At 40.0% G+C, this 27,898-nt stretch overlaps 2 protein-coding genes and 1 long non-coding RNA gene across 4 annotated transcripts in view; 2 read left to right on the plus strand and 1 right to left on the minus strand.

The window, feature by feature from the left end:
- LOC119770184 overlaps nucleotides 1–27,898 on the minus strand; it is a 99,303-nt gene that overhangs the window by 5,601 nt on the left and 65,804 nt on the right. For both annotated transcript variants that reach the window (XR_005278702.1, XR_005278701.1), the window contains exon 4: nucleotides 15,599–15,827. This is a non-coding gene — a long non-coding RNA (uncharacterized LOC119770184). The remainder of the gene's footprint in view (nucleotides 1–15,598; nucleotides 15,828–27,898) is intronic.
- Nucleotides 12,654–13,390, plus strand: LOC6032821. Its single transcript, XM_001843306.2, has 2 exons — nucleotides 12,654–12,814; nucleotides 12,873–13,390. Exons 1-2 carry the CDS (start codon nucleotides 12,809–12,811, stop codon nucleotides 13,311–13,313), a joined length of 447 nt encoding a protein of 148 aa, XP_001843358.1. The 5' UTR covers nucleotides 12,654–12,808; the 3' UTR covers nucleotides 13,314–13,390.
- On the plus strand, nucleotides 18,194–19,891 carry LOC6032820. Its single transcript, XM_001843305.2, has one exon. It carries the CDS (start codon nucleotides 18,234–18,236, stop codon nucleotides 19,809–19,811), a length of 1,578 nt encoding a protein of 525 aa, XP_001843357.2. The 5' UTR covers nucleotides 18,194–18,233; the 3' UTR covers nucleotides 19,812–19,891.

The raw sequence follows: 27,898 nt of genomic DNA on the forward strand, positions 1-27,898 counted from the left end.
TGAGCTCAATGCTGCGAAATTTTGACTTCGCCCTCGCAATGGTTTCGTTCCTCTTGTGGCGTTGGGGTGCTAAATGAAAATACAACTTTGGGCCATGGCGGAGTAAACAAAAATTTTAAATGTTTATTGTTGGCATTAAAACCATTTTTTTGTGATACATTGAATGGCCGGCTGCCGGGGTGTCCATTCGCGGGACGTTCCGTTCCATGGTTCGCGCAGTGCGTACACAACATCGTATACATCGCATACAAGCGTGTGTTTGCCTTGCTGTTGCGAATGCTGTTTACAAAGCTCCCGGGGAGAGATCTCTGCCGGAATGGCCGCGGCCTTCCCTTCTCCCTGGGCCCATAGAAGTAGAGGCCGTCCCGACTGATGGCGAACGAAACAAATCGTAATGAAGTTTTCAGTTTTTTTTTTATTTCTTGTTGAGCCACTGTTGTATAATTTGTTGTGATGAATGCTTCAATAAGAAAATTTTCCGTCCAACTGAGATCCATTGTGTGTAACTTTGTGAAACTGGACGGTATTTTTTGTATCTTTATATTTGTTTCGTTTAGTTTTGTTGGGAATTGGTGGAAATATTTAATAATTATATTCTAGATTTACCGAAGCCTCGACGAAGTTTTCATTATCCAGAGACGCGTTTTTCTAAAGTAAAGTATTATGTGAGTACTTCGGATGATTGATGCTTATATCTACATCTAACGTTGAACATTTATCTTTAAAAAGATTTGCCCAAATCAGCTAAAAAAAAAAAAACAAAATATTTAACATTATAACTTTTTAATCGGAACTTTAAGTTTACCTGATATTGAGATTTGTTGGATATACACAGAAAAAAAAAAATCATGGTAATATTACATCTGGGAAGGGGTACATACATTTTATGTCAGAAAAAAGGTGTAATTTTACCTCTGGAAATGTGTAATTTTGCCACTTTTCTGGTTTAATGTCACTTTTTCAGTCTAAATTGATGTAAAATTACATCATAAAAGAGTTAATATTCAACCTTCCAAAATTACAGCTTCCAAATTTACATTATTTTTTTCTGTGTAACCTACACCGAAAATTCAGTGTCGAGAGAATCGTTCCCTCAAAATTTATTGAGGGCTCAGTGCAAAAATCGAAAGAATGATAGTGGAATGGCGTCGCTATTTTTAGATCTCGTTTTCCACTTTTTCTCCATCGAAATCGACTTCATTTTGCTGGGCGAGATAGGACGCCGTTTATTTTTAGACGATGATTTAGCACTTTTCCACTTTTGCACTTCAAAAAACCAGATGGCAGCACGATGTAACGCCACGTACCTATGCTACCAACTCACACCAGCATAACAAATTTTATTGAAAAAATAACATCCAACAAGTGTCATACTTCGACATCTCACCACTCCTAGGTCACCAAGCTATGGTAGCCGAAGAAGTTAAGTCATTGGGTTAGTATGTCAATGGTCTCTGGTTCGATTCCCGTTGTCGACACCCTCGTTTTTTTTGTTTTGACAGATGAAGTGTTTTTTGCAAATGAACCTCGAGGGAATAATTCTCTCGCCCATTAGGAGCTGTGTTCTCTGTGTCCGTCAATGGTACCAAAATTCTCTCAACTCAAGGCCATTATTCTCTCGGACGAGCGCTGCCCAGTTTTGGGTGTAGCTTGACTAGTGGACTATTAAGTTCATAGCATTTCAACGTATACCTACGTTGTAAATCTCGCATACAACATTTTTCAAACTTATTAATTGGGAGTTAATTTCCGTAATGACCTCGAAAAGGCGCAATAAATAAGCATTACCGAACGTAAAACCGTCGAATCAAAACTCGTTCCTTCCCGAATTTTGAGGTAGGACACCTTACCCACTTCAAGCCATCTTTCCTTGCGCAAGTGCCTGTAACTGGTTACTTCCGAGCAAGTAACTTCTACAAGAAGCAGAACTTAGACGGTAAAAGGCGATGATGCATGTTAGAAAGTAATTAAACGGCAACTAGGGCCGGGTTTGTCCGCTGGTTGTAGTCCTTTTGCGCGTTACCACCCCCCCCCCCTTTTACATAACCCTTTACCGGAACCGTCCTTTATTGGCAGGAACAAGGACAAAGTTCACCGCGGTAGTCAGTGGTCCTTGCTCGTTCGAGGGGATATTAGTGCTCCAAGTCTCGATGGGCCTGTAACGACGAATCGAGTCGTACCTTGCCCTGCTCTAGAGCACTTTGTCGTTCAATTAATTTTAATTAATCGTTCATTAAGTTCAAATTAAAATTTAAATTAATTTCAACTGTGGCAAAGGCGACCGGGGTGACGACCCGGTGTGAAAATTAGCGAGCTGTGTGGTCCCAAGGTGAACCTTTCACCGCAGGGAATGATCAAAGCGAATTCTTTGAAGACGAAACGTTCGTGGCCTAGTTTTGCTCGGGTTAAAATTAATCAATGCATGCCACAGTCATCCATCAAAATTGGGAACTAATGGTGACCCGATGTGCCACACCGACCGCATATTGACGGTGCGGAAACATACTTAAAATTCAATTCGACTCATGATAGTTAATTAAATTGTTGCCATAAATCACTGCAGCAGCACCGCGAGGGATTTGATCAAAACTCAGCCGTTGACCACCAACACCACTCTGTGTGATGGGACGGGGGTTGAACGCGTGCTATCATCCGCGGTGTTGTTCCATTAGGTCACAAATAAATTCCAAACTGACGCACTCCTGTCTATTCTACTGGCCAGTACTAAATCAGGCGAACGCAGTCCGGGGGTAGTAAATCTTGATGCCTTTTGTCCGCCACGGTGGATCCGTCCCGATAAGCGTTGGGCTAGGGGTGGCTGAAGTGGGCAGGAGGTGGTAGAGTCCAATAATGTATGGCTACGAGTTTGGTGCTCGATAATGGTCAAACGATGCACTGGATAATGTTGTTTGCGAGGGATCATCCTCGACTAGAATTAGAAGTTTCCATATCGAAAAGGGGAAATAGGAAAATAATTTTCAGTGTAATACCCACCATGGATTCCATTAGTAGTCTGATGCATATGAAGTAAATATTTATGTTTTTCGGATTATGAGCACCATACTCATCATGATCGCATAAATGTCCCATATGCAAAAACAGCATGCTGAGAAAAACGCAAGGCAAGTTTGTCCCACACATAACGTTTGTCTCGATTAAGAAGGATTTCCTCAAGATTTCTAAAAAATAAAATAAAATGCATATTCTTTTATCATATAATGGAAGTATACAAAAATGTGCTTCAGGACGAGTTACACAAGATATTAAAAACAATGCAGAAAATCATGGTTAAAAAAAATGCTCAAATGATTTTAATACAATTTAAAGCTTAGATTTTTTTTGAACAAAGAAGACACAATCGCTCAAAAAAGCGTTTAAAGGATTCAAGCACTTAAAAATCTCCCGTCAACTCTTCACCTTTACCACACCATTTTATTTTACTGTTTCGATAGCATACGCACAATACTCAATCAGCGTGAAACAAAATTAAAATTCATTTCCAATCTCATTCCACCACCAACGCTAGTGTCCTCGTTGGTTCACTCTTGGTTTCCCATCAGGATACGATACATGTCACCGATGCGAGATGACCGTACTCAGGGAACCAGTATGGATGCTGTATGCATTTAAATCATCGATGCCAATGTGACATCGAGCTCGAGCTTATGTTGACGCAGACAGGTGAGTGGGGCTGGGTTGTACTTTACTGTTGGAAATAGAATCGAACCCCCTACCGGGCCCGCACCAGGGAAATCGAATCAGATCACTATTATTTATCTATTTTAATCTAATAAATAATCCAGGCTCGACGCATGCAAGGTGCTTGTACGTGATTCTAACTGGTTTTGCAGTGATTGCAAAATATGTGCGATTCGATGGCTTTGTAAATGTTTTCGTAAGCTTTCGTTCTGTTTCATTGAGCGGAAGAAGTACTAGGTTTTTTCCCTCCACTTTTATAAACCGAATCCACTTCATTAGTAAGTTTAGTGAATTATCGCTCATTACGAGTGGACTGACAGATTAAAAGTTTTTGAAGTACTTTTTTTCATGCACGTACAAATCAATGATCCAAACTAACACGTCTAATGGGATGCAAAATTGCCACAGATTTCTGCAATCAGTATCAAACCAAGTGGGAAGGAAACGGGGTACAAACCGTTGATCAAAAAGCTTGCTAACAATGTGTCACTGCAAACATTTTACTCACAATCAGGTTCGCAAAAAAAAACAAAACGAGCTCGAATGCTAATAGGCTTCTCGAGTTGTGACCAACTATGAGGAATGGGGCGAGGGGGTTGAAAAGCTGAATGACAAAATAAACAAAGAATAATTTTCACTGTTGTTATTTTTACTCGATTGTCCCTTGTTCGTGTCCTGTTGGCTTGCGGCCGGTCGATTCTGGTCCTTCTCCTGGTTTGTGTTTAATTTTTTTAATTAATCACCCCTATCTGTGCCATTCGTGATGGATTTTTATTTGTTTTTTTTTTCCTGGAGGATTTTTGCCGTCAGCAATTTGCATGCACAATCCGGTCCGGAGCGCCCTGGTGGAGGTGGGGGCGTGCACGTGGTTTGCCGTTCCCTTTCCTTCTCCCTGTGGTCAGGCGTTTTTTCCACACACTCATTGAGAGAGGAGAAGAAATCGGCACGAGCACGTTTTTCTCGGACAATTCCGTTGGTGAAGGTAGCCACCGCAATCATTTGTTTTTCTGGGTTTCTGAGGTTTTATGGTGTTTTATTCTGTCACGTACGGTTTTGTAAGGAATGGTTTAGCTTTTGAAGAAAAACTAATAGTCATAATACAGATTATGATGGCATTTTTTTTTCAAATATTTTATCTTGAAAAAATATGTTTTGGGTTTTGGTGTTGTTTGCTTTTGATTCCTGACATTTTTGAATTTTATATCAGTAAATGGTGAAATCGAAGCACAAGCGCAAAATAATCCCTTTATTCTTTATACCCCACAGACATACGTGGGTGCGCATGGTTGCTTAAGATAATTGCATAGTATTTATACCAGAAATTTACTATTTTATTTATTTGCAGGAAATGCATAAAAAAACTTATTTCAATTGTTTAAAGTGTGCTCAAGGAGCTATCATACCGTAACAAATAGAAGCGTTTACTGACATAAAATTCAAAAATTTCGAGTTTTGTATCAAACAATAGCAAATTTCGGTTACAAAGGCAATGATTATATTCTAAACAAGTCAGGCGCCTCCATGGATTTGTTCTAAGAAATGGTGATTCAATGGAAAATTGTTGGGAATGCAATTATGTCGATTAGAGCATGGAGTCCTATTCGTACAGAAAGTTACCTGGAATTGAAAGAGAAACGATAACTATCCAAATGTAAAGTTATAAACACTGGTAATTTTTGATGATTTTATCACAAGTTTACAATGTGTGAATTTGAACATGTATATTTTCCAATACAGTAGTTGTTCGGTAACTGGGCGTTGTTTAACTGGGCTGCTTTTTAACTGGGCGCTCGATAACTGGGCCGTAGCCCAGTTAAAAAGCAGACAAACGTCAAAAAACCAAAACAAACCGAAATGCCCGAGGGGTTAATGGATGCAAAAATCATGATCAATAAATAAAAAAACATTTTTTAAAGGAGAATGGGCAAATTTGTATGGGAGCTGGTCCAAGGATGTACACGAACGGGACCAACTTTTTTCGAAAGATCTCGCCGAGACATGAAAAAAAGTCTTCTGGACCAACTCTCTAAACCCCGGGGTTCAAAAGTTACATGTTGTTGAAGTTTGTGCATTTTTGGTTAAAATGTACAAAAAATCGAATATTTGCTATTTCTAAAATTATTTATAAAATCTCTGTTTTATTATGGATTTCGATTTTCTTGACTTCATTCGACGCGTATCAGCAAAAACTATGAGTTCTGATATGTCTTAGCATGATTGAAACATGATTTCTCTTGTTTTTATCCGTTTGAACCGTTTGTGCAAGAGGCATCCCATAGAAACAAGTCAAAACATCAAGGTTTTGAATCCGGATCCGACCCAGACTGCTTCAGTGAGTATGGAAGGCTTCAGTGCAATGTTGTAACAACTTATTGGGATGGTCTGAGTCATCCGAGAACTCCTTGGAGTTAAGACCGGAGAGTCTACCGCCGTAACAAGCAAGATGTCGGCGGTTTTTGACCACGGATCATACCCGCATGGCTTCAGTGAGTATGGTAGACTACTATGCTGATGTGTTGGAGTGTCTTGGGTTCTCCTAGGACTCCCTGGAGTTAAGATCTGTGGGTCTACTACCGTAACAATCCAAATGTCGACCGGTTTTGACAACGGAACATACCCGCCTAGCTTCAGTGAGTGCGGTAGACTACTTTGCTAATGTGTTAGGATGTCTTGGGTCATCCAAGGACTCCCTGGAGTTATGATCTGTGGAGTTACAGCCGTAACAAGCAAGAGGTCGTCGGTTTTTGACCCCGGAACATACACGCATAGCTTCAGACAGTTTGGTAGACTGCTTTGTTAATGTGTTGGGATGTCTTTGGTCATCCTAAAACTCCCTGGAGTTTAGATATTTGGGTCACTGTAACAAGAAAAAGGTTGATGATTTTTAACCGCGCATCATAACCGCAAAGATTCAGTGAGTATGGCAGACAACTGTATTGCTGTTATGTTGGGATGTTCTGGACCATTCCAGGGAGTCCTTGTAACAGCCGTAGACCTACAGATCATAACTCCAGGGAGTCCTTGGATGACCCAGGACATCCTAACACATTAGCAAAGTAGTCTACCAAACTCACTGAAGCTATGCGGGTATGTTCCGTTGTCAAAACCGGTCGACATTTTGCTTGTTACGGTAGTAGACCCACAGCTCTTAACTCCAGGGAGTCTTAGGAGAACCCAGGACACTCCAACACATCAGCATAGTAGTCTACCATACTCACTGAAGCCATGCGGGTATGATCCGTGGTCAAAAACCGCCGACATCTTGCTTGTTACGGCGGTAGACTCTCCGGTCTTAACTCCAAGGAGTTCTCGGATGACTCAGACCATCCCAATAAGTTGTTACAACATTGCACTGAAGCCTTCCATACTCACTGAAGCAGTCTGGGTCGGATCCGGATTCAAAACCTTGAAGTTTTGACTTGTTTCTATGGGATGCCTCTTGCACAAACGGTTCAAACGGATAAAAACAAGAGAAATCATGTTTCAATCATGCTAAGACATATCAGAACTCATAGTTTTTGCTGATACGCGTCGAATGAAGTCAAGAAAATCGAAATCCATAATAAAACAGAGATTTTATAAATAATTTTAGAAATAGCAAATATTCGATTTTTTGTACATTTTAACCAAAAATGCACAAACTTCAACAACATGTAACTTTTGAACCCCGGGGTTTAGAGAGTTGGTCCAGAAGACTTTTTTTCATGTCTCGGCGAGATCTTTCGAAAAAAGTTGGTCCCGTTCGTGTACATCCTTGGACCAAATTTGCCCATTCTCCTTTATATTCAATTTCAAGTCACAATTTCAGAAATATAAAAAGTAAGCTTTGCAAATGAATTTGATTAACTTTTATTTTTATATTTCACCAGGAAAATATTATGCATTGGTTGTCCCCTCGTTATTTTTCGTTCAGCCCAGTTAGCGAGCAGCATTCGGTGACTGGGCTACGTTCTCAGCTCAGTTACCGAACAATCACTGTATATGACTTTCCAGGATGGACCAAATGCTCAAAAATATGTTGCATTCAAGGCTCTTCTTTGGTCGACAAGATGTATTTATGTATGTTCAGATTTCCACTCGCACATAATTATGACTCCTTGGGGAAGTGCCCTGACGGGCGCAAAAAAAAGCCAGATGAATGGATTTGGGAATTTTGTTTCGATCCGAAGAGCAGAAACCAACGGATTTCGAGCGAAACAATAAAGAATCGACATCGAAAAGTCGAGAGTTAAATATCGATATGGCGGGCGACGATCAGACGGTGAAAATGCAAACAAAACTTGCAGCGATTGCTGTTTGTGAGCAAACTGTTCAAGTGTGGGATATCGCCCCAGGCCAGGGGGGATTGTTCCATTATTTGAAATTGTTTTTTTTTTACTCTGGATTGATACAAACACACATGCACACTAATGCAAAAAAGGGATGAATATCACGGAAGGAAAGGGTGGCTTAAACTCGATTGTTTTCAGAGTTTGTGACCGGGGCTACTTTTCATTCAAATGCTCGAATGCGACAGGAAAGCGACCAAATATACATCACTTGATTGGATTTATTTATTATTCGTGTGACAATTAATTTGAACAATGTAGGGCTCTTTTTAATATTAATTCGCCAAACTGTGGGCAGTTGGGTGAAAATATACTCGATTGGCATTTCGGAAATGACGTATTCCGGGCAATAAATTTATCACTTTAAAAATTGCGTCAGCTTCGAATTGATGTCAATTAGTTGCAGGCTGTAATGCTTCATGATAGCGTGGGAAATAAAATACGTTTCTAATTAGCCTGCCAGGGTGTCATTTGACATGGCAGCGTGTTTAGGACTGAGCTTCATTGAAATACATAAATTGATTTGTTGGTCAGTTATTCAATCGTGTGTAAAACACAACATGATTGTTCAATCATGAGGCTTTGTCAAAAACAGTGTAGAGTAATTAAATTGCTTAATTTTTTTTGATGTTCTACTTTTTTACCGTTAAGTAATTGCAATAATCAGTCTCAAATTTGATTCGTAGAATAAATAATATATAAAATGTTCGTAGTAATCCTATAGTCCAAACATTGCCATTTTTCCCGCTGCTCGCATTCGTTCACAGGTCTAACGAGAGCGGCGCAAAAGTCAATCTCGGAAATGAACTCAGCACCTGTATCAAGTATCAGTTTCGTGAAAACAACCCTAATCAGGTTCACGAATCGTTGAGTTGTGGGCACGGTCGGTGGCAATGTTGGCAAAACACCAACACCTACTACGGCAGGATTTTTCGGTGGACACAAATCATTTAACACCTGAGCCACCCTCTTTCCCACTTTGGAAAGATTTTCGACTTTTCCGACCCGAAAGAAGCAAGGCGGCAGCCTGCCACAGCAGCAGCAACAGCAAAACGAAAAAGTCAGCAAAAAAGTGTAAGAAAGGTGAGATAAAAATCAAGAGGTGAAAGATATAAATTACACTTGGTCACGTTATTAAACGCTTTACCTGTCCGGATTGGAGAGGGAGTTTTTTTTTGCTAGTGAATGAAGAGGTCGCCAGGGCAGGTGACTGAGCCTTAATAGGTACATGTGTTGGGTGTTTTTCACAAGCACCCACACACGTGACTGATTGTTTGCCACCGCCGTGTTAGGGGTTGAATAAAGTGTCGAAGGGAGAAATTACGGAGCACTTTATTATCAAGATTGTATATGTATTTGGGGGGTAAGGGGAGCGGGTTGTATGTGTGAAATTGAATTTCATGCCTCGCAATATATGACTTGTTCGGTGCTTAATGAAACAAACATAATAATTTAGCGCTTTGTCAGATGTGGAGTGTGGTGCAGTTACAGAATGACTGACTTCATCAGATGAGGTGCTATAAGAAATTTTATACACGTGCCAGATGTGAAGGCTTTTGCTGGTGCCATACCACCTTGAATGAACTCACCGGTTCTCACTGCTGACGTATTTGGTTGGCTTTTGCTGATGTTTGTTACGAAAATACGAACAAAACATCGAGAGCAAAAGTGAAAGAGTGTTTCTCGGTTCTTACGGGTTTTCATCGAATTCAACTCAATGCTTTTAATTGGGAGCGCAAATTATTTCCTCGTGAGAAGCTTGGCGAAATGAGCTTAAATGATTTTTCTTTGTTGAACAAACAAAATATAATTATAGCATTGCCACGAAAGAAAAACAGTAAACCGATTATCAAACTGCAATCGAAATTGCTTAATGACGTTTTTATTTAAATATTTCTCTTAACACAAGTAAATAATAAAATCGAAAGGCATTTTGCGTTTTTATCGGAGCTTTTAAACAAACGTAACAATAATACATAATGTAAGTTTGATAACACTTTGTTTGAAGCTTAGAGATTCTATGTGTTTAGTGTGAACTAACAAACTACTTAAAACTACTTTCATTCCTGTCTTTCTGGAGTGACAAATGACAAGTGCTTTTTATAGACTCACCAAGAGTGCTGGAAAGTTCTTTATACAGCTCATGGCTCTGTTTAAAAACTTATCGTAAAACTATGAAGATTTTAACAACGTGTTTCTAAATGATGGAAATTAGAAAACATTTTACAACAAAAACAATTCAAACAAAAAAATATGAAAAAGGCTGATTTTAAACACAAATGAAATATGCAATAGTAAAAAGGAGTACATAGATTTAATTCTCTGTTCAAACAGTGACAAACCCCCATGCCAAAAAAGCTACATTCCTTCTCAAATTCAGACAAGCTTTTCTCTTTGTAACCCCCTACGGTCAAAGCCAACCGTCATAACGAGCTTGTACAGGTGGCTTGCGTGATCGGAATCGGAAGTGGGTTTTCGGTTCCTCTTTCCGAATAAAAACCACACCCACACACAAACATCAAATCATATCTCGGTCAAAAGAAAGAATGAGGAAGGCAAGAAATGGTCCAAACAGAGTTCCCAAAAAAGAAAAAAAAACCTTCACAGTGATTACCACTCTGGAGCGGTCGGTTGGTTGGCCGGCTGAGGGAACACTACTTGAGCAAAGGTGAACCACGACGGCGCCCTTGTTATCCGTCGTAAGCACGTGGAGCACGTAATCGGGCTGTAATTTTATTAAAGGAATATAACCCCTAGCTACCTTGGTTGGGAACGTCTCCGGAGTCCCATCTCTCATTGCGGGGGTGGAGAGAGGGGTCTTCAGTTGAAAGGATGTCTTTTCATCACCAGGCTGGCAAAAGTATTCAGCAATAGAGGTTGAATGGATTTATAGATTCAATAAGGGATTGCAGGGGGACACGTTTTCCGCGTTGGTAAGGATAAGTAGAAGGAAGAAAGACATAATCGTTTCCTTCGTTTGAATTAGGCCTTGATTCGATTGGAGTAAACTCTGGTTTGCTTCGGCAGGTAATTACACGATTTAGTTAACGATAATTTGTTTGATGTTGGCAGCTCATCCAACAAATGTTAGGAATACACAATATCTTAAATAGAATGCATCAATGAAACCTAATGCAGTTGTTAATAAAATTTATTATAAGCACTTTGCGTGGATGTCGTCGGGAGCTTGACGTGAACTATTTCGCGGCAGTGACGCAATAATCGTAAACAACTGCCTAAGAGTCGTTTTATTGCTAAATCACAATTACCACAGGTACCAATTAGGTCGGAGCCTTTCAGGCCGCCATCACGCACCGTAAATTAATCGCTCAATGAATCGTGAGCTTCTCGAGATGCACAATGCATCAACGGCAATGAAAAGTCTAAAGAAAACCTAAAACCATAACGCCGGTGTTGATGGAAGGTTCACGGTGCGGTGATGACGGCTCGATTAGCTCACTCAAACTTGGAAGGGTGCAAATGTTTCAACTAATCGGAACAACTGCAACGTCATTCACGTCGACTACGAACGAGAGAAATTCAATACGGCAGAGCAAAAGTTCAAAACTCCAGCCTGCAGCGTGCTGTGTAACCTTGAAGATGAAACCACGAAGAAAAACAAATTGGCCGCTGGTATCGATGAAACGGAACTCAGGGTAAAGGCATATGATATCGATACATCAAAAATAATAAAAAAAAGAAATCCTTAAAAAATTCTTTGAAAACCACCAAATTTTAGACTTATAAAGTTATATACATCAAAATGTATCATGTCTAACTATTTTTTCTTGCACCAAAGCTCCATCTATGGACCAAAAATTAATCCTACCAGCCTGCGAACAAAATTTTATTGAAGGTGAAAATGATCGTTAGTTGCGTCCAGCGGTTATATTCGTAAATCACCAACTATACCAGTATTGCATGGTTGACGTACACTTGTTAAAATTTATGTTTGCCTATCGCGTACTTACAACATCTGCAAAAGTAACTTCTCTTTGAGAAGTTCCATAAGAAGCAAATGTTCATAAGAAGTTGGCAAACAAGAGAGAGAAAATTCTGTCTGCAGAAAAGTACGGGTGCGATCTTTTTATCAAAAGATATTAAGATAATAATAAATTTTGTTGTTTCATAACACCAACATCCAATTTTCATGTTGTTTCTGGTCGGTACCAAACTGCAATTTGGTTAAAAATCCAGTCAAGTTTATAGGATTATTGAAACAGGTTGATACCGCTAACAACGGCGTCAACGCTGCAAGGTCAGCAACAATGTTGCACCTTTGGCTGATTTCGATTGGCCAAGCTGCGACAGTTGTGCGCTCTTAACTGATCATGACAATCGGTTCGATGCCCAACAGTGCCAGGGTGGTGGACGCGGCCGGTGCCCACCGAGGACTAATGTGCCCGGTACGAACCATCAGTCAACTAAACGATTTAACCAACTTTACGTAAAACGCACTGTTTTGCTCGCGGGCGACGACGTGTGGTGTGCAATTTGATTCGGCGCATGCACTTCGCGAAGCCGACCGGGGACCGACGACGGACGACGACATATGCGACGGCGAACAACGGTCCAAAGAAGCGTGGCAGAAACATTACCGAAATAAAATCATTTAGATCTTTCGATTTAGAGTGAGAGTCTGAAAGAGGTGTATAAAACCACGAACCGCCGGTGAGAAAGACATCATTCACCTGAGCTCGACGCATCGGCTTAGTACCGTCCATCCACCAAATCAACTCCAGTGCACAAAGCGCAGTTCTGCTAGTAGCGCGAATTCTAATATGAAGGTAGGTGATCTCGAGCGGATTTTTAGAACCAATCTTAATAAAAGCATTCTCTTTCCAGGCGTTTATCGTGTTTTCTATGGCTCTGGCCATCACAGCCAGCGCAGCAGTCGAAGACTCCAAGAAGGAAAAACGTGGCCTGTGGGATCTGGGTTCGGACCATGGATCGTTCGATCAGGAATCCTTCAAATTCCCAGAGTACGACTTTGAACATCATCACATTGAGCACAAGGAGCCGGAAGTCAAGTATGTGACCATTGAGAAGAAGGTTCCAGTTTATGTGGAAAAAAAGGTTCCCGTTCACGTTGACCGACCAGTCCCGTACCCAGTTGAGGTGAAGGTCCCCGTTATCCAGAAGGAATACGTCGAAGTGCCAAAACCATACGCAGTTCATGTTGAGAAGGAAGTGCCTGTAGTCATCCACAAGCCAGTGTACATCGAAAAGGCTGTCCCTGTTACCATCAAGATCAAGGAGCACAAGAAGCACAGCTTCTGGGGCTAAGAAGAGTTAGAGTGAGTGATATAGATATCATAATTTAGACTGAAATAATAAAAAAATCTATTTTATTTTGTAAAAAAGCTCTTGTTTTACCAAACCCATCCAAAGTGCCCCAAGCGTTTAGTTCTCCCAACTCCCATTAGAGTGCACTTGTTAAAATTCACCACCCATTTGACCGCAAAACCGTGTGAACAACGCACTTCCATTTGAATCACTTAATCAGAATAGAGCAAATGAAAACCATTGTGCAAATGAAATTAAATTTCGTGCCCGCGCGCTCCGGAATAGGAATTAATATTTGAAACAATTTACAACACGAGTCGAGGCCCTTGAATCAGGACCATCAGACCAACTCCAGGTTATCCCGGGAGGAGGGCAGCAACGCGAATGAGTGCGGTTGTGTAATTTATTTCGCTTTGCCACACGGACTGAGTGCTCTCGATCGTTTGCGGTGCATTTTTTGTGCTGCCTGGGTAAAAACTTGCTTCATTTAGGATGGGTTGTGCATGCTACAAACTTTTCTATCGAAATATGAATACGTCACTTTAGTTGTGGCTAAAATTCACATTTTACATAAATTAGTTACTTTACATTTTTACAAAAATGTCATATCCTAATATTGAAAAACAATCAATTAGTATCAAATCGCTTAAAATGTTGGTGCTAGGATGCTAGTACAATCACGAGTTTTACCGTTATATAATTAATTTCTGGTTTAAGAAAAAGATTTACGTTTGTTTGTTTGTGATGCTATGTCAACCATTCATGATTTCAATATAATTTAAATCTCAATGTTTCTTGTTTTCAGTACTGTTTTTTTTTTTTAAATTATTTTTATATCAAGCAAGAATCTACAATAAAATCGTTATATTGCCACAAAGTCAAGTGCATTTTCAGATGAACTTGTGTAAAAAAAATCAAATATTAAAATGATAGAGCGAGTTGTGACATAGTAAAAAAATCATGGTAACATTACATCTGGGAAGGGTTACATCTTTTACGTCAGAAAAAATGTATAATTTTACTCCTGAAAATGAGTAATTTTATCGCTGTTTGGTGTAATGTCACATTTTAAGTCAAAATTGAGGTAAAATTACATCGTAGAAGAGGTAACATTCAACCTTCCAAATTTACACCTTCCAAATTTATATTATTTTTGACTGTGTAGTGTTCAGGACATTTGTGGAAATATGTCCCATCCCAGAGGGTCCCGGGCACCAAAATATCTTAATATTGTGCTTCGAACGATACATTGCTATAACTAAAAGGATTTGGAAGTAATCACCCCGACATTCTCCAGGATGCTTCCGAAAGGATGGCCCCGCTAGGTTTAGATTAGATTAGAAATATTCAATATTAAAATGATAACACATTTCCTAAGAAACGAATGAGGTCTAACTCTCGTTTAAACCACAATGAAATAGCAATGCCTTTTAACCAATTTTCACCGCACTCGATTGCCCGCCAAAACAATTAATAAATCATTTTTTTCGGATGGCAAAATTTTTCAGATGAGGTTGTGGGTTGGTGGGTAGAACAGAATCAGATTTATTGCGGAACTGAAGGGGAGTGCGGCAACCGGGAATAAAAATAACAGAAAAAAAAGAAATGCAAAAATCCTTCCGATCGTGCGGAAGCTGTTCAATTTTGTTTAATATTTATGACCCAGTGCTGGTGTTTTCTATCAACCATCCGACCAACCCCCAATCCGCGCTATCAGCACTGATATTGTGTGAGAGTGAGGCTTGAACGAATGAGCGGATTCACCGATTTTGTGGCTTCGATTTTCACACGGTGACCATAGATTTCGGTTTTTTTGTAGTTGCCAGTACTCGAGTCGAGTGAACAGTGAAACAGGTTGTCGTTGTTATTTTTATGTGCGCAGGGTTTTTACGCTGGCTTCCTGTCCTGTCGACCGGAGGGCTAAAGTGAAATTTATTACAAAAATAAAAATTAATCAAAAACCACAAAACAGTGAATGAATTGTAAAATATGTGTGTGCCAAGCGAGCTTCTCTGGGGTGGAGATTGGAGATGTAGCGAGTGGGGATGGCTTGTATAGTTAAATCGATTTATGGACCCCTTTTAGCCATTATACGCACCCACGCTAGGCCACACCCTGCTGCACCAAAAGTGTGGCCGGAAACGAGTGGTCACACCAGAGAACCGTGTTCCATTTATGAACCCTCGCGGGCCATGTCATCGGGCCACCGTCATCCTTTGGGGTCATTATAAATTTATGAAAACATTAATTATAATTAATTATAGATTTAGTGAAAATTCACTTACCCTCTATTGATATCTGGTGTTGTTGCCAAAGTGTGTGACACCGCACCTTCGAACGGCCGCTTCTGGGATGGTCAATACCACCAGCTCTAAAAGCCTATCAATAAATAATGCTTACAACATTCCCAACAGTTGTAGCACCAGACGGGTGTATGGTGCGACATAGAATGTAGTCCTTTCAAAACGTGTCATTTTCCGCTGACAGATGTTTGTTATCACGTTTCAGAAACAACTGCAAAAAAAAAGATTCAGAAAAAGAGAGAAATTACATTGGTTATTAACGTTTTTCATCGGTGATGCTTCGTTTAATGTGCTTTATGGTAATGATTATGGGTTTGTGAAATAATGGCGATAAACCGATTAAAATTATCACTTTTTTCCTGCACTGTAATGGTCTGCCAAAAGGTTCGGATGCTGGAGGTGTTAAGGTTTACCACCCACACCGATAACTCATGGGAGTGGATTAAGCTATTTTCGACTTAATGGTGATTGGCTGTGATTCCGATTGTTTGAGTCACAATATTGTTGTTGGTTGATTCAACCATCTCATCCTACAGGGCTCAAAACTGGGCACGAAAGGTTATGTGAATGGGGGTTTAATGGGTTAATCGTGTGGCATCACTGAAATTGTACCGTTTTAATTTGGATACGTGAGCTGGATTGTTGTACAAACCGAAAGGCGTTTATTGTTCAATTTGGGATGACAAATGTGGCGACTTTACCGAATACGTTATATTATTTTTTTTTAACTTCCTACGAAAGGATACTCGATCGGTGTCATATTGTTTGCAATGTTTGAATCGAACGGTACGAATGCTGCTCGAGGGAGTCAAATCTTGATAGGAACGTGGCACAAAATTGCCCACTGGAGAACTGCCGCTGGGGCACTTAAAATTTAATGAAAACGAGAAACGGCGAAATTGGAATCCGCACACTGAACCAACAACGGAGCCCGACCAGCAATTACTTCCGAGTCGACGACGAACGGACAGTTGGTGAAAGTTTTCTTTTTTGCTTCCTTTGCACCACCGAACCCTGGGAGTTGAATGTTCAGTTCGGCCCTGGTTCTGGCAGCTGGAGATGCTGACCATGCCGATGTTCTGGGAAGACATGGTCCCAGCTGGAAGGAAGGGGAAATGCCAAATGGAAACCCATTTTAAAGCTTTCACTTAATTGTCTTTCTGTGGTGCATGTGACTGGGGCAAATGTGTTACACTTTGTTGACGGTTACTTAATAAGAAAAAAATTAAAGCAATATTTTCAGATAGATTTAAACAACAAATTGTGTTTTTTAAAGTTTGTGTGAGAAACACTGCTTTAAAAGTACGAATTTCTTCAAATATCTTGGTTGTTAGACAAACAAATAATATTTTGATATATGTAGTACTTTCTAGATCGCAGGATATGAATACCCTTAGATAAAATGTTCAACAGACATAGAGAAGTTTTCACTATCAAGTTCGTTCTTGAATATTGAAAGTATACTTGGCGATGCAATATATGAAGCTGTATTTTGCAGACAGTAAACAATAGTTACCTGACTTGTTTAGTAAACGATGAGTTACTTACTTGCAAATGTACAAGTGGCTCATGATAATTGTTGACGTTCGACGAGTGATAATGAGTTTTTCTGTGGCAAATAAAATTTTCTCATGTAAAATGAAAGAGATAATTGAACATCAAAAAAGAATGCCGCCGTTTACTCAACCAAAAATTAACAAAAAAAACTTGAAGCTTGGTGAATAAAATCTAAAAGCATAACTAACAAGATAAAATGATGGGTTTACAAACTAAGAAGGTAACAACAATCCGAAAGCTGTGATATAACACCTAAACTCGTAAGTAAGCATTATTTATGAAGGCGGATTAAAAAGTTTCTTGTCATTCTCGGGCGTCTTCTTATAAAAGTCGCAAACCTATTGCCGAAACCTTCTTTTGAAAAATGTCAGCCACAATTTGCATCCTCTTCCCAGGCGACATGCTATCGAATGGAGGGGACTTTCTCCAGGCCGGTTCCCCTTCACTTCCGAGCCGGATTAGTGCCGACGACGAACGACGTTTGAGCAGTAGTTGGTGAGAGCTGGGAAAATAAATTTCCCAGCCAAAAGTGCTGACGAAACGACGACGGCAACGACGACAAGCGTACGGTGCGCTGTCGTCGCGACGGGGAAAAATTTGTCCGAGGAAAAAAAATGTGCGCTAAAGAAAGCGCAAAAAGTGCGCTCGGGTAACAAATTTTCGCAAAATGTGCTCCTTGATAGATATGAAAGTTGTCTGAGGGTGGGCGAAGGGACGGAAACACTTTATCCTATTAATCAATCAAAAAATTTAGCCCGCCATTTGTAAGCGTGAAATGTTTGCCTCGTTGATGAAAAACGTTAAAAGTTTTCCATCTTTGAAGTTCTATTAAAATGCGCAACAAACTGTCACATCGGCTAGTGATTATGAAAGTTCAATTAATGAATGAAATAATGAGATTCTGCACACTTTTAAGGCAGACGTCAGGTGCCAGATGGGTTTTTGAATAATTGAATTTATGAATTTGAAATACGTTTAGGCTACTATAAAAGCCGTCGAAATTGTCCAACAATTATCATCCAGCTTTCTTTGTTTGAATATTCCAGTTGAACTGTACAAAATGTTCAAGTTAATAGTCTTGATCCTGCTGGCATCTCCTGTCTGGTCGGACCTCACTGTTCCTGCTACAATAGCCGGAGCATCAACGGGAAGCTCCGGTACAAACGGAAACATCGTCGCAAACAATGACAGAATTCTTGGCATCTTGAACCAGTTTCATACAATCGTCGAAAACTTGTACTACCTCGAGCTGCCGGAACTTAGTAATGCTTCTGAAAATTTCCGTCTGGTGATGGACAGCCTGGTCGAAGTCGGAAGTCCCATATTCCAGTCACTGTCCAACGTGGCCAAAATTTCCTCCGGTGATCCAGAAAAGGCTTTTAATGTAGTGCGTGCAAACATCAAGACAGCGGTTGATCTCAATGAAGACCATATAGTTCTTGTGAATCAAACTCGTTTGGTTTTGGGTGATAACACCACCAACTATTTCATGGATGTGCTGAACAACTTGACCATCAACTTGAGTAATGTATCTCTTATACTGGATAACATTCAGCGAGCGGCTGTGGAAATTCAAAGCCTTTCTAAAAAATCTCCAGCTGCGGTAAATGCATTGGTGCCTGTCAACGATATAAGAGATCTGAATGTAGTTCTGAGACAGTACATCGTTATTGGTGATGCCGCGGTTCCCGAAATTCGATCTGTCGTCAATCGTGTTCGTACAGTGGACAGCTTCCTAACCCGTATTAGCTCTGTTGTCAGCCAGCAACGTCAGCTCTTTAATGCCAGCTTCTCGCGAATGCCTTCGTATATAGAAAGTAACGTTTTGAGCAATTTCCGGAGAAGTTTGCAAGGAGTTCGGACCCAAATAACGGACAGATATGGCAACGTATTGGTTGGAGTTTGGAAGTTAAACGCATTGAATGCAAGTGAAATAATGAATATGACTACTAACAGAACAGTTCCTGTGGTTCAAGGAATTGCTGATAACGTTGCAAACAACATTGATATTATTGTAAATCAAGTCAACCAGCTGGAAGTTGCTTCTGCCGGACCGTATGAAGTATTGAACAGAACTGAAGAAATGTTGGTTGCCAGCACCCATCAGATATCATTGGCAATGACACAACGTGTTAAAAATGCAGATACATGTTTTGCTCGTTACAACTACGAGTTTGATAAAATCCCTCGGAATGTGTATAGTCAATTGTACACTTGCGTCTGGGATACGGCTTCCGATCTTTCACAAGTTGCTAGTAATTTGAACTATGTGCTAAGATTAATGGTTATTGAATTGAACAATGAATTTACCATCGTGGAACGTTGCACCAATATGGTATCGAGAAACAGCCCAGATATCACTAAAAATCAAGCAGTTGCATGTTTGGAGTCGGCTCGCTCATATTTGGCCAATCGTCAGGTACCACTTCAACAACTTGTGGACTATCAGCGTATGTTCCAGAAGGAAGTGTCCTACAGTGCCGAGCGTTACAATTTCTGTCTTACCACCACACTGCATCAGTCGTACGCACAATCATTCCGTTTGTATGAATTGATCAACGAATGCTTGAATATTGTACCAACAGTAACACCGATGCGCAAATGGTACGGAAAGCTTACAATTGGATTTGGTAAATAAAATGCGACATAAGACATTGTTGATTTCTAACATGGATAAAATGAATAAATAATAATTGAATCAGTTCAGAATAATTCCAACCGTTGGCTTAATTTCACAATCATCCATAACATTTTTTTATTATTTGTTCAACTGAAGTCATCATCTTGTTATAATCATCATGCTATAGGTGCAAATGTTCTGCCTGCACTATCATTGTTGGTTGGAGACTTTAAAGTATCGGTTGTCGTGTTTGAAATTACAATGAAAACTATAGTCGTTCTACTTGCAATATTAATGCCACTCGTTAAATCAAGTCCAAAACGAGGCATTACACAACATGCTAAAATATTGAGTGTACCCGGGCGAGTTTCGAACTGTAAATGTAACCTCGTTGCCAATGCTGACTTTATTTTGCAAAATTTGGAAATTTTACGAACATCAGCACGGGAGTTAGAAAAGTCTTCAGAGTACAACCACATTGCGACAGGTGTTCATGCGCCTATACGAGGTATGGTCGATTCTGGATCGATCATTTATACTGCATTGAAAAATCTGCCGCAATCTTCGTCTGGAAATATTCAGGTTTTGTCCAGGAATGTTGCAGCAACGATTCAGCAGACTAAAGTTGAAAGGAATGAACACATGATAAAGCTGCAGCATGTGAAAGAAGTACTGGGCAATAGAAATTATAAAATTGTAAGAAACACCCACAGTGAATTTATGGCGACTCTCGACGAAATCGCGATAGAAAATAACTATTTAATGGATAATATGTCTACAAACAGAGCCTCGAATAACATAGCAATGTTGAAGATGAACGAATTAGTGAAAAACTACGGTACAAAACTTGAAGAATCTGTTCCTAAACTTGAATCTGTAATGAAAAGTGTTGTGTCATCCGGAGTGTTACCGGATCTCTCAACTGTAGGGATACGGAGAACTTTTAATAAAGCACGTGAATCTCTCAGAAGCGATCTGCTTCACGTTCGTCCTTATATTGAGACCAATGTGATAGCCAACGTTCAAGCAAATTTTCGCGATGTTGAGAGCAAAATTACAACGCAGAGTGAGACCGTTGTGACACAACTGCAACAGTTTTATGAAAAAGTAAACTGTGGATGCGTTCAAGAGACTATATCGATCGTCCAGAGCATTTCAGAGTCCGTGACTAAAAATGTCAACAAGTTCATTGAGCAAGCGGAAAGAATTGTGGTAAGAGAAAATTACACGCATGTATTAATGAACGAAAGTGAAGAGTTGGTTGTTAGTCTATCAAAAAACCTTACTCGTGGTATCTCGCAGGGAATTATTCAAAAATCATGTTTAACCAAGTATCAGCGTGAATTTGACAAAATTTCTCAAACGGTTTACAGACAATCTACTACATGTGTTTGGGATACAGTGTTTGATTTGAAAAAAGTAGCTACGAATTTGAACTGTGTCTTTCGATTGGCACTTATAGACCTGAAATATGAATTTACATCTGTAGAAAAGTGTGTTTTAATACTATCCAATGATACGACACAAATGGCCCTATTTCAAGCGGTTGAATGCATACAACGTGCTAGAGATTATCTTATGACACGTCGAGTATATGTAGAGCAAATGACTACCTATCAAACGGTGTTTAGGAAAGAGGTAACGTATAGTGCTTCGCGATACGACTTTTGTTTAAACTCCACTTCTGCTCAAGTTGCTGCTCAGGTAGCATATTTGAGCAATGCAATCTCCGAATGTGGAAATGGGCAGTCTTGAAAGTAGCAACAGTTGTATTTTATTTATGTTCAAAGAATTTTAGATAAAATAATCGAGACTTTTATCTATAAGGGTCTGATAAATTAGTTCTACCCACAATACCGATAGTTAAATCGCTCAGAAAAAGGACCAATCCGCAAGGATAATCCCCTTGAGCTGTCCCACTTTTGTATGCAATAAAAAGATAAGCAAAAAACCAACCTCAATCCCTCAGACGATCAAAAGAAAGTCCCTTCTGCTGAAAAAAAAAAAAAAAAACCAGTGGAAAAATTCGCCCAATCAATAGATTTTCATCAGCTGTCCTGGAATTCGATTCTCCCGAGCATTGGTGCCGAAAAAGGGTGTCATTTTCTTGTTCCGGTTTATTTACATTAGCCAACATCTCTGCAGAAAAACTCGACGACCCATGGATTGGATTTTCTATCTGTTATTCCTCACGTCAGAAGGGTTCGGCTTGAAGAAAAAAAGGATCGGGAAAAACTGGCAGATGACGATGATAAGGATCATTAATACAGCGGGGTTGGCTGAATTCGATTTGAGCTTGGAAAAAATTCATATCAAATGTAAACAAGAGCATTTTTTTCTGGTGGTTTGCTCGAGCTGTGGTTTGTAGAAAGAGTAGATTTTTTTTAGGGGATTTATCGAACTGTTTTTACCACAGCTTTTCGATATAGTTTAAATTTATCCGAATTCAAGTTCTGACACACCTGACATGTTTTCGTCAGCTACAGACTCAAGCTTAAGGACAAGCAATATTAATGACATTCACTTGTACCCTGACCGTGTCGTGAAATCCTATCTATTCATTCCCAGGGCACGTCAGCTGGGGCATGATGGACGTACCTCCCTTCGAGTACCGTCCTCACAGGTTTAGGCACGAAGCGTTACGGACGGCAAAGAATCATCACACTATCGGCACTGGCTACACACCCGTCAGAAGGCCTATTGACATCAGGCAGTGACCCGGCTGCTGCCATTGCTCTCGCCAAGTGGCCGCCGCATACCGCACTGTGGTCAAATTCTTGTCCTCGGAAAAGTCCTCGCGATTTTCACCCCGGAAAAAGCGGAACGTGTGTGTTCATAAGTGTTGCTGTTATTTATGCTTCTCCATGTGGTGACGTGATTAATGATCGTCTCCTGTGGCCCAGTGTTCCACCGGGAGGACTTCGCTCCCCGGACTGAAACCGCATCCCACCGGAACGGAACTGGCAGGATGGGTGGGCGTATACCACACCAGTGACCACTTTCACAGCGACTGGGAAAATGTTTGAGGTGTTCTCTGAACTGTAGAGGGTTCACCAGGTCATTTAAGGTCTTTTAAGTTCAACTTTAATTTTAATTTTAAGACGAATCATTTGTGATGTGATAATTTTAAAGGCACAAAAACTATTGTACAACTTATTACACTACCATAAAAAATGCAGAACAATTATCAATCTGAAAAAAGTTGAAACCATTTTTAATTATGTAGAAATTTCGCGAACTTTTTTGAAATTGTTTATAGAAGATGGTATATTATTGTATTACCACTAAAGACATGAATTAAACTTGAAAGATATATAAATATCAAAAAACATTTACAAGAATCCTTGTTAGTGCTAACTCGTATATGTAAATTACATAAAACTGAAATCGTTACTCCCGGCAAGGAATGTGTCCAGACAAAAATAAGCTTTTCAAAAGAAGAACTTGTCAGGATGGGCTTACACTAAACAGCGTCTACATAAAATTGGTGGTAAAATTTTACAACCATAATAAACCTAGACATCTAAGTGCCAAAGTAAGGCGTTAGCCTGTGGTCAGTCCAAGCGAACCTTCGGTGGGGTGTGATGCCTAGAACCACAGTAGAATGATGACTGATAAAAAAACCCAGTGTCTTCTCACCATTTGAACACTTGGACCAAAAACCCTCGGCGAATGAATAGCAGACAGCATGCAAATTTTTATCTTGAACCCATTTCGCAGACGACGTACTCTTCAATCGCTATCGTCGATTTCACAATTCGTTAAAATAAACTGTTTGGAGTAATTTAGATGAATCAATAATAATTTTACTATTAACGGCATATTCAACCATTTTATCTGGATTAGGCATATTCTTTTAAATATAAATATATTTTTAGATAGTATTCCACGTTTTTCAAAACAAGCATAAATAAAAAAACTTTTAAAGGCTTTGTATTGCTTTATGTATTTTATATTAATTGGTTTTGTAGGAGTTTTGGACACCAAAAATTAAAAAAAATGCTCGAGATTACGCAAATGCGGCAAGAAATCATGGGCACGACGATTTTTTTCTCCCCAAACCGTTCCATTGTGTGTGCGAAAAAACACACTCTGACAATGAAATTTTATCGACTGCGACTATATTGCCCTGTCTGTGTGCCGGTCTACAGAACAATGGGCGATCCTCCTGATGCTGCCTTCACCAGAATCAGCCATAGACTGGCGGTACGTTTTTTATGACCGACCCTTGTTTTCCGAGGACGATTCGGTGCGATTGTTCCCTCAGACGACGACCGGCAGTGGACTAAACCAGAGCGGTTTTATCTGGAACTAACGGCCTAGGGTACCAATATTGCAGCAATTTGATTAGATCTGGGGCTCCGCCCTTTGCCAGCCATTTAAGTGAGAATGCTTTATGTGAGTTTGGGTGTGTAGGACACTTTTAAAAGTCACCAATGGAACCACACCGTGTGAATATTTTGTGGCCAAAAACACGTGGTTGTCGCTTGCGAAAGGAGAGGGAACCCCATACTGATGAGTTAACGGTGAAATGCTGGATGGGTCTGGATTTGATAAAATTGCTGCTGAGATAATCTGGTTTGATCGATCGGACAAGTTATTAGCCGCCAATGTACTTTGTAGAGCAGTGTTACAAAGTGGTACAAAGTTGAATCAACTGCACCCCATCATGCTGAATAACTATCGAATTAGTGCATCATTCTATAACCTAATCCACATCCCTGGTCTATGCTACATAGTCGGATGGGTGTCTGTCTGTGTACACACATACGTCTATACTCAGCAGTTTATAATAAAGCTCTGAGATGGCTGTTTGCCACAAACATCTGCATTCCACAAAATTGCACCATCATCAGCAGCTCTGGAAAGGCTTGCTGCAGCTCAGTACGGCGTACGGCACTGGTTCAATAATGATTATCATAAGGGGTGCCACTCGAATGAATCATATCATTTTGGAGAGCATCCCGCCATTTTCCATTCAGCCAGCACCCAGCCCGGCGAACAATGAGTGCGGAATTAAATTTGCAACGTTTTGGAGACCCCTCTTTTTGAAGGGTGTTCTGTCTAGTTTGGAAAAGGCCAATCTCTGGTATGCATCCCCGTCATCGTGATACATATTAATTCAATATTTGCACACTGTATAAATTTGTTATTATCCTCCAAAACGAGCACCGTCGGCTGGCTGACTGGTTGGAGGCGGCCAAAGTGTTTGCTAGTGATTCTGGGATATTCGCGAACCCGCGGTCCCGACCGGATCCAGATAACGATGGTTTTGTGCGAGCCAAGCGACACGTAATGTTGAATTAGTGCACCAAAATGTGTTGCCATAGTGCAATCCTTGCGTTGATGAGTTGTTTTTCGAAGCCAAACGAGTCAGCAATCAAGTTGGATTGACTGTACCGAATAAATCAACGTTTAATTCTGTGACAAGAGCAAGCTAGAACTGTTGTATTTGGCGGAAGCGTGAAAAACACTGTGAAAAATGCACCCCCAAGTGGCCCTCGAACATTTTCATAATTGCATAATTACATGCACCTTACTTGCATCGTCGATTGCAGTGTCCCACGTCGTTTCAGCACTTTGCATAAGTAACTGTCAGAAATAAAGTCACAAGAGCTCGCGCGGTAGGTTTCAAAAGATTTACGTGCGTACGGTCGTGACGCCTTTCGGGTTTGGCTCTTTTAAATTCGTTTTGCGATCACGTGCCAATCCGCGGAAAGCACGTAACAAATCGTTGAAGCGCACATGTTGATCTTGATCCGTCGATTGAGTGAGTTGATTGCGGCCGCAAGCTCGGCAGATATCGAAACCTATTACATCAAACGTGAAGGGAGAAGTGATTTAAGATTTTAAAGTGAATTATGACTACTGTTGGAAATAATTCTAAACACTGTTTAACTGAATATAACTTAAATGTGCTTAACTAAGAATACAATAATATAATGGTTAAAATGGTTCAGCAATAAAAGGGAGATTATTATCCACCTCAAGTACTGGGGAAAAATACTGTAACTAAACTTGATAACGGATTTGACCCTTTCCTATAAAATATAGAGATATTTTGTTTCTATTTACTGTTGTTTAAAAAAAGTAAGCATTTAGTAAATATTTTTAGTTGTGCTCGCTGCTCAGCATCACATCTTGACGCCATGATTTGATCTATAAATTTTGCCAAAGCTCCCATGGTAACTCAAAGGTGAGGTGCATCTATGCGGAAATAGCAAGAGAGAGAGAGAGAGAGAGAGAGTGCTATTTGTAAGGGTTCGTACCGAAACCAAAATTACCATAAATGAACAGAGAGCAGCAACTAAAATATTTAATAAAGTTTTATGATGTTATGCTAATGTGCATTGGCGATATATGCGAAAAGCTACCAAACTGGAAAAGGCAGCCACAGAACCGGAATGTAGCATTGAGTGGCAGCTATTTGAGGGGTGCAAAAAGGAGCGTTTAACTTGTGTGTGTGTCCTGACTAGCTGAGCTGGTGGTGAACAAGTACGGAGCACTTTTACACAACAGTAATACCACACACAGTTTTGTACTGGTCGATTTAGGTTGTACAGGGCACTTTTCCTCACTTTTCTCATTTTCATCACCAAAAAGTGTATCTCAGTGGAGTAAACTAAAGGGAGGAGTAAAAAAAAATGGTGACAAAACTTCCTAAGTCACTTTACTCATTGCGTCGTGTTCCCTTGGGGGAGGTCGGGAAAATAAAAGAGCAAGTAGCATAAACTATGTACATATATATATGAGTTTGTGTCTCATTGTGTATGTTGCTCTTGCTTGAGAGACACTGGGGAACTGGATGAAATTTAAAGCTTTTCCGTATGCGGTACACACGACGACGTAGAACAACTGAAAGGAAAATGCAGCATAGAGTAGAGTGAGGGGATACTGCAACAACAAAAAAGGAGTCCAATGAAAAATGCTTTCCTCCTACAGCTATCGCCAGCAGCAGACAGAAAAAGACTAGAGTAAGCATTGCACAGGAAATTCAAATAAAAGGATCATAAAGTTTAAATGGAATGGATTCCTTGATGCTCCTTTGGTGCTCTTTGGTCCCGTGTCTGGGATTTTAAGGCTAACTGTAGCTCTCGTTCTATGAGTTTCTCCGGGATGTTTTGATTGTAGGATTGTACAACTATACCAAATTGCTAGGTCAGAGGAAATCTTGGTCATAGCTTTTGACTCTACTTGAGATCTTCTTTTAAATATTTCAGATGATGGTTTTGTATAATGTGTGTGTGTGTGTAGATAAAATATTTACATACCGTTTTAAGATTTGATTTCTAAAATCCCCAAAGGTAAGTTGGTTCTTAAATGACATTAGGAAATTAAAATGTTACTTGCTTATGGCGTAATATATTGTCAAATGTCAAGTTGCTTAATAGAGTGGGTCAAATTTGACTGTTGACTATCTAATGCAGGGCTGAAATAAATGAGTGAATATGAACTCATTTGATTGAAAACTCGAGCATTTAAAGCCTAGTAAATGTTTCATATGATTTTGTATGAGGAAAGTACCTTTTCAGTTTTTTTAATGTAGGAAAATTTTAACCATTTGATCCTAATGCTTTTAGAAGCATTTTTATTATTAGATAATACAAAAATGTTACCTAATAAATGAAACGAAGTTGACTTTATAGCTGACTTCGCCGCCATGGGCTCCTAAGTGTATGAAAGTATGGCACGGAGCGACGGCGCCGAATATCCATATTTACACAAAGAATTTTAGAGCACTCGCCGCGGGATTCGAACCGGCGACCTCTGGATTGTAAGTCCAGTGCGCGGTCCGATTGATCCACACGGGCGGCCTCATAAATACTTTTTTTTTAATTTTATTTAGTCAATTTACCTGCTTGAAAAATCTTTAAATCTCTGCAGCTCTGGTTTTGACAAGATTATAACGAGAACATTAAGATCAAACGATTGCACCCTATCTGACCTCCCATTGGTCCATATAAGCTTATCAGTCCCTTGGCTCGTGCAATGTGTCTCATCGTCACCTTCAAATATTACGGAATCGCTGTGATGATTCTTCTATGGGTAGAGTGTGTGTAGTACATAATTCATGCGTACACTAAGCAGATTTTTCCCTTCGTGCC

Source organism: Culex quinquefasciatus, chromosome 3 (genome assembly GCF_015732765.1).
Source record: "Culex quinquefasciatus strain JHB chromosome 3, VPISU_Cqui_1.0_pri_paternal, whole genome shotgun sequence".
Classification (NCBI taxonomy): domain Eukaryota; kingdom Metazoa; phylum Arthropoda; class Insecta; order Diptera; family Culicidae; genus Culex; species Culex quinquefasciatus.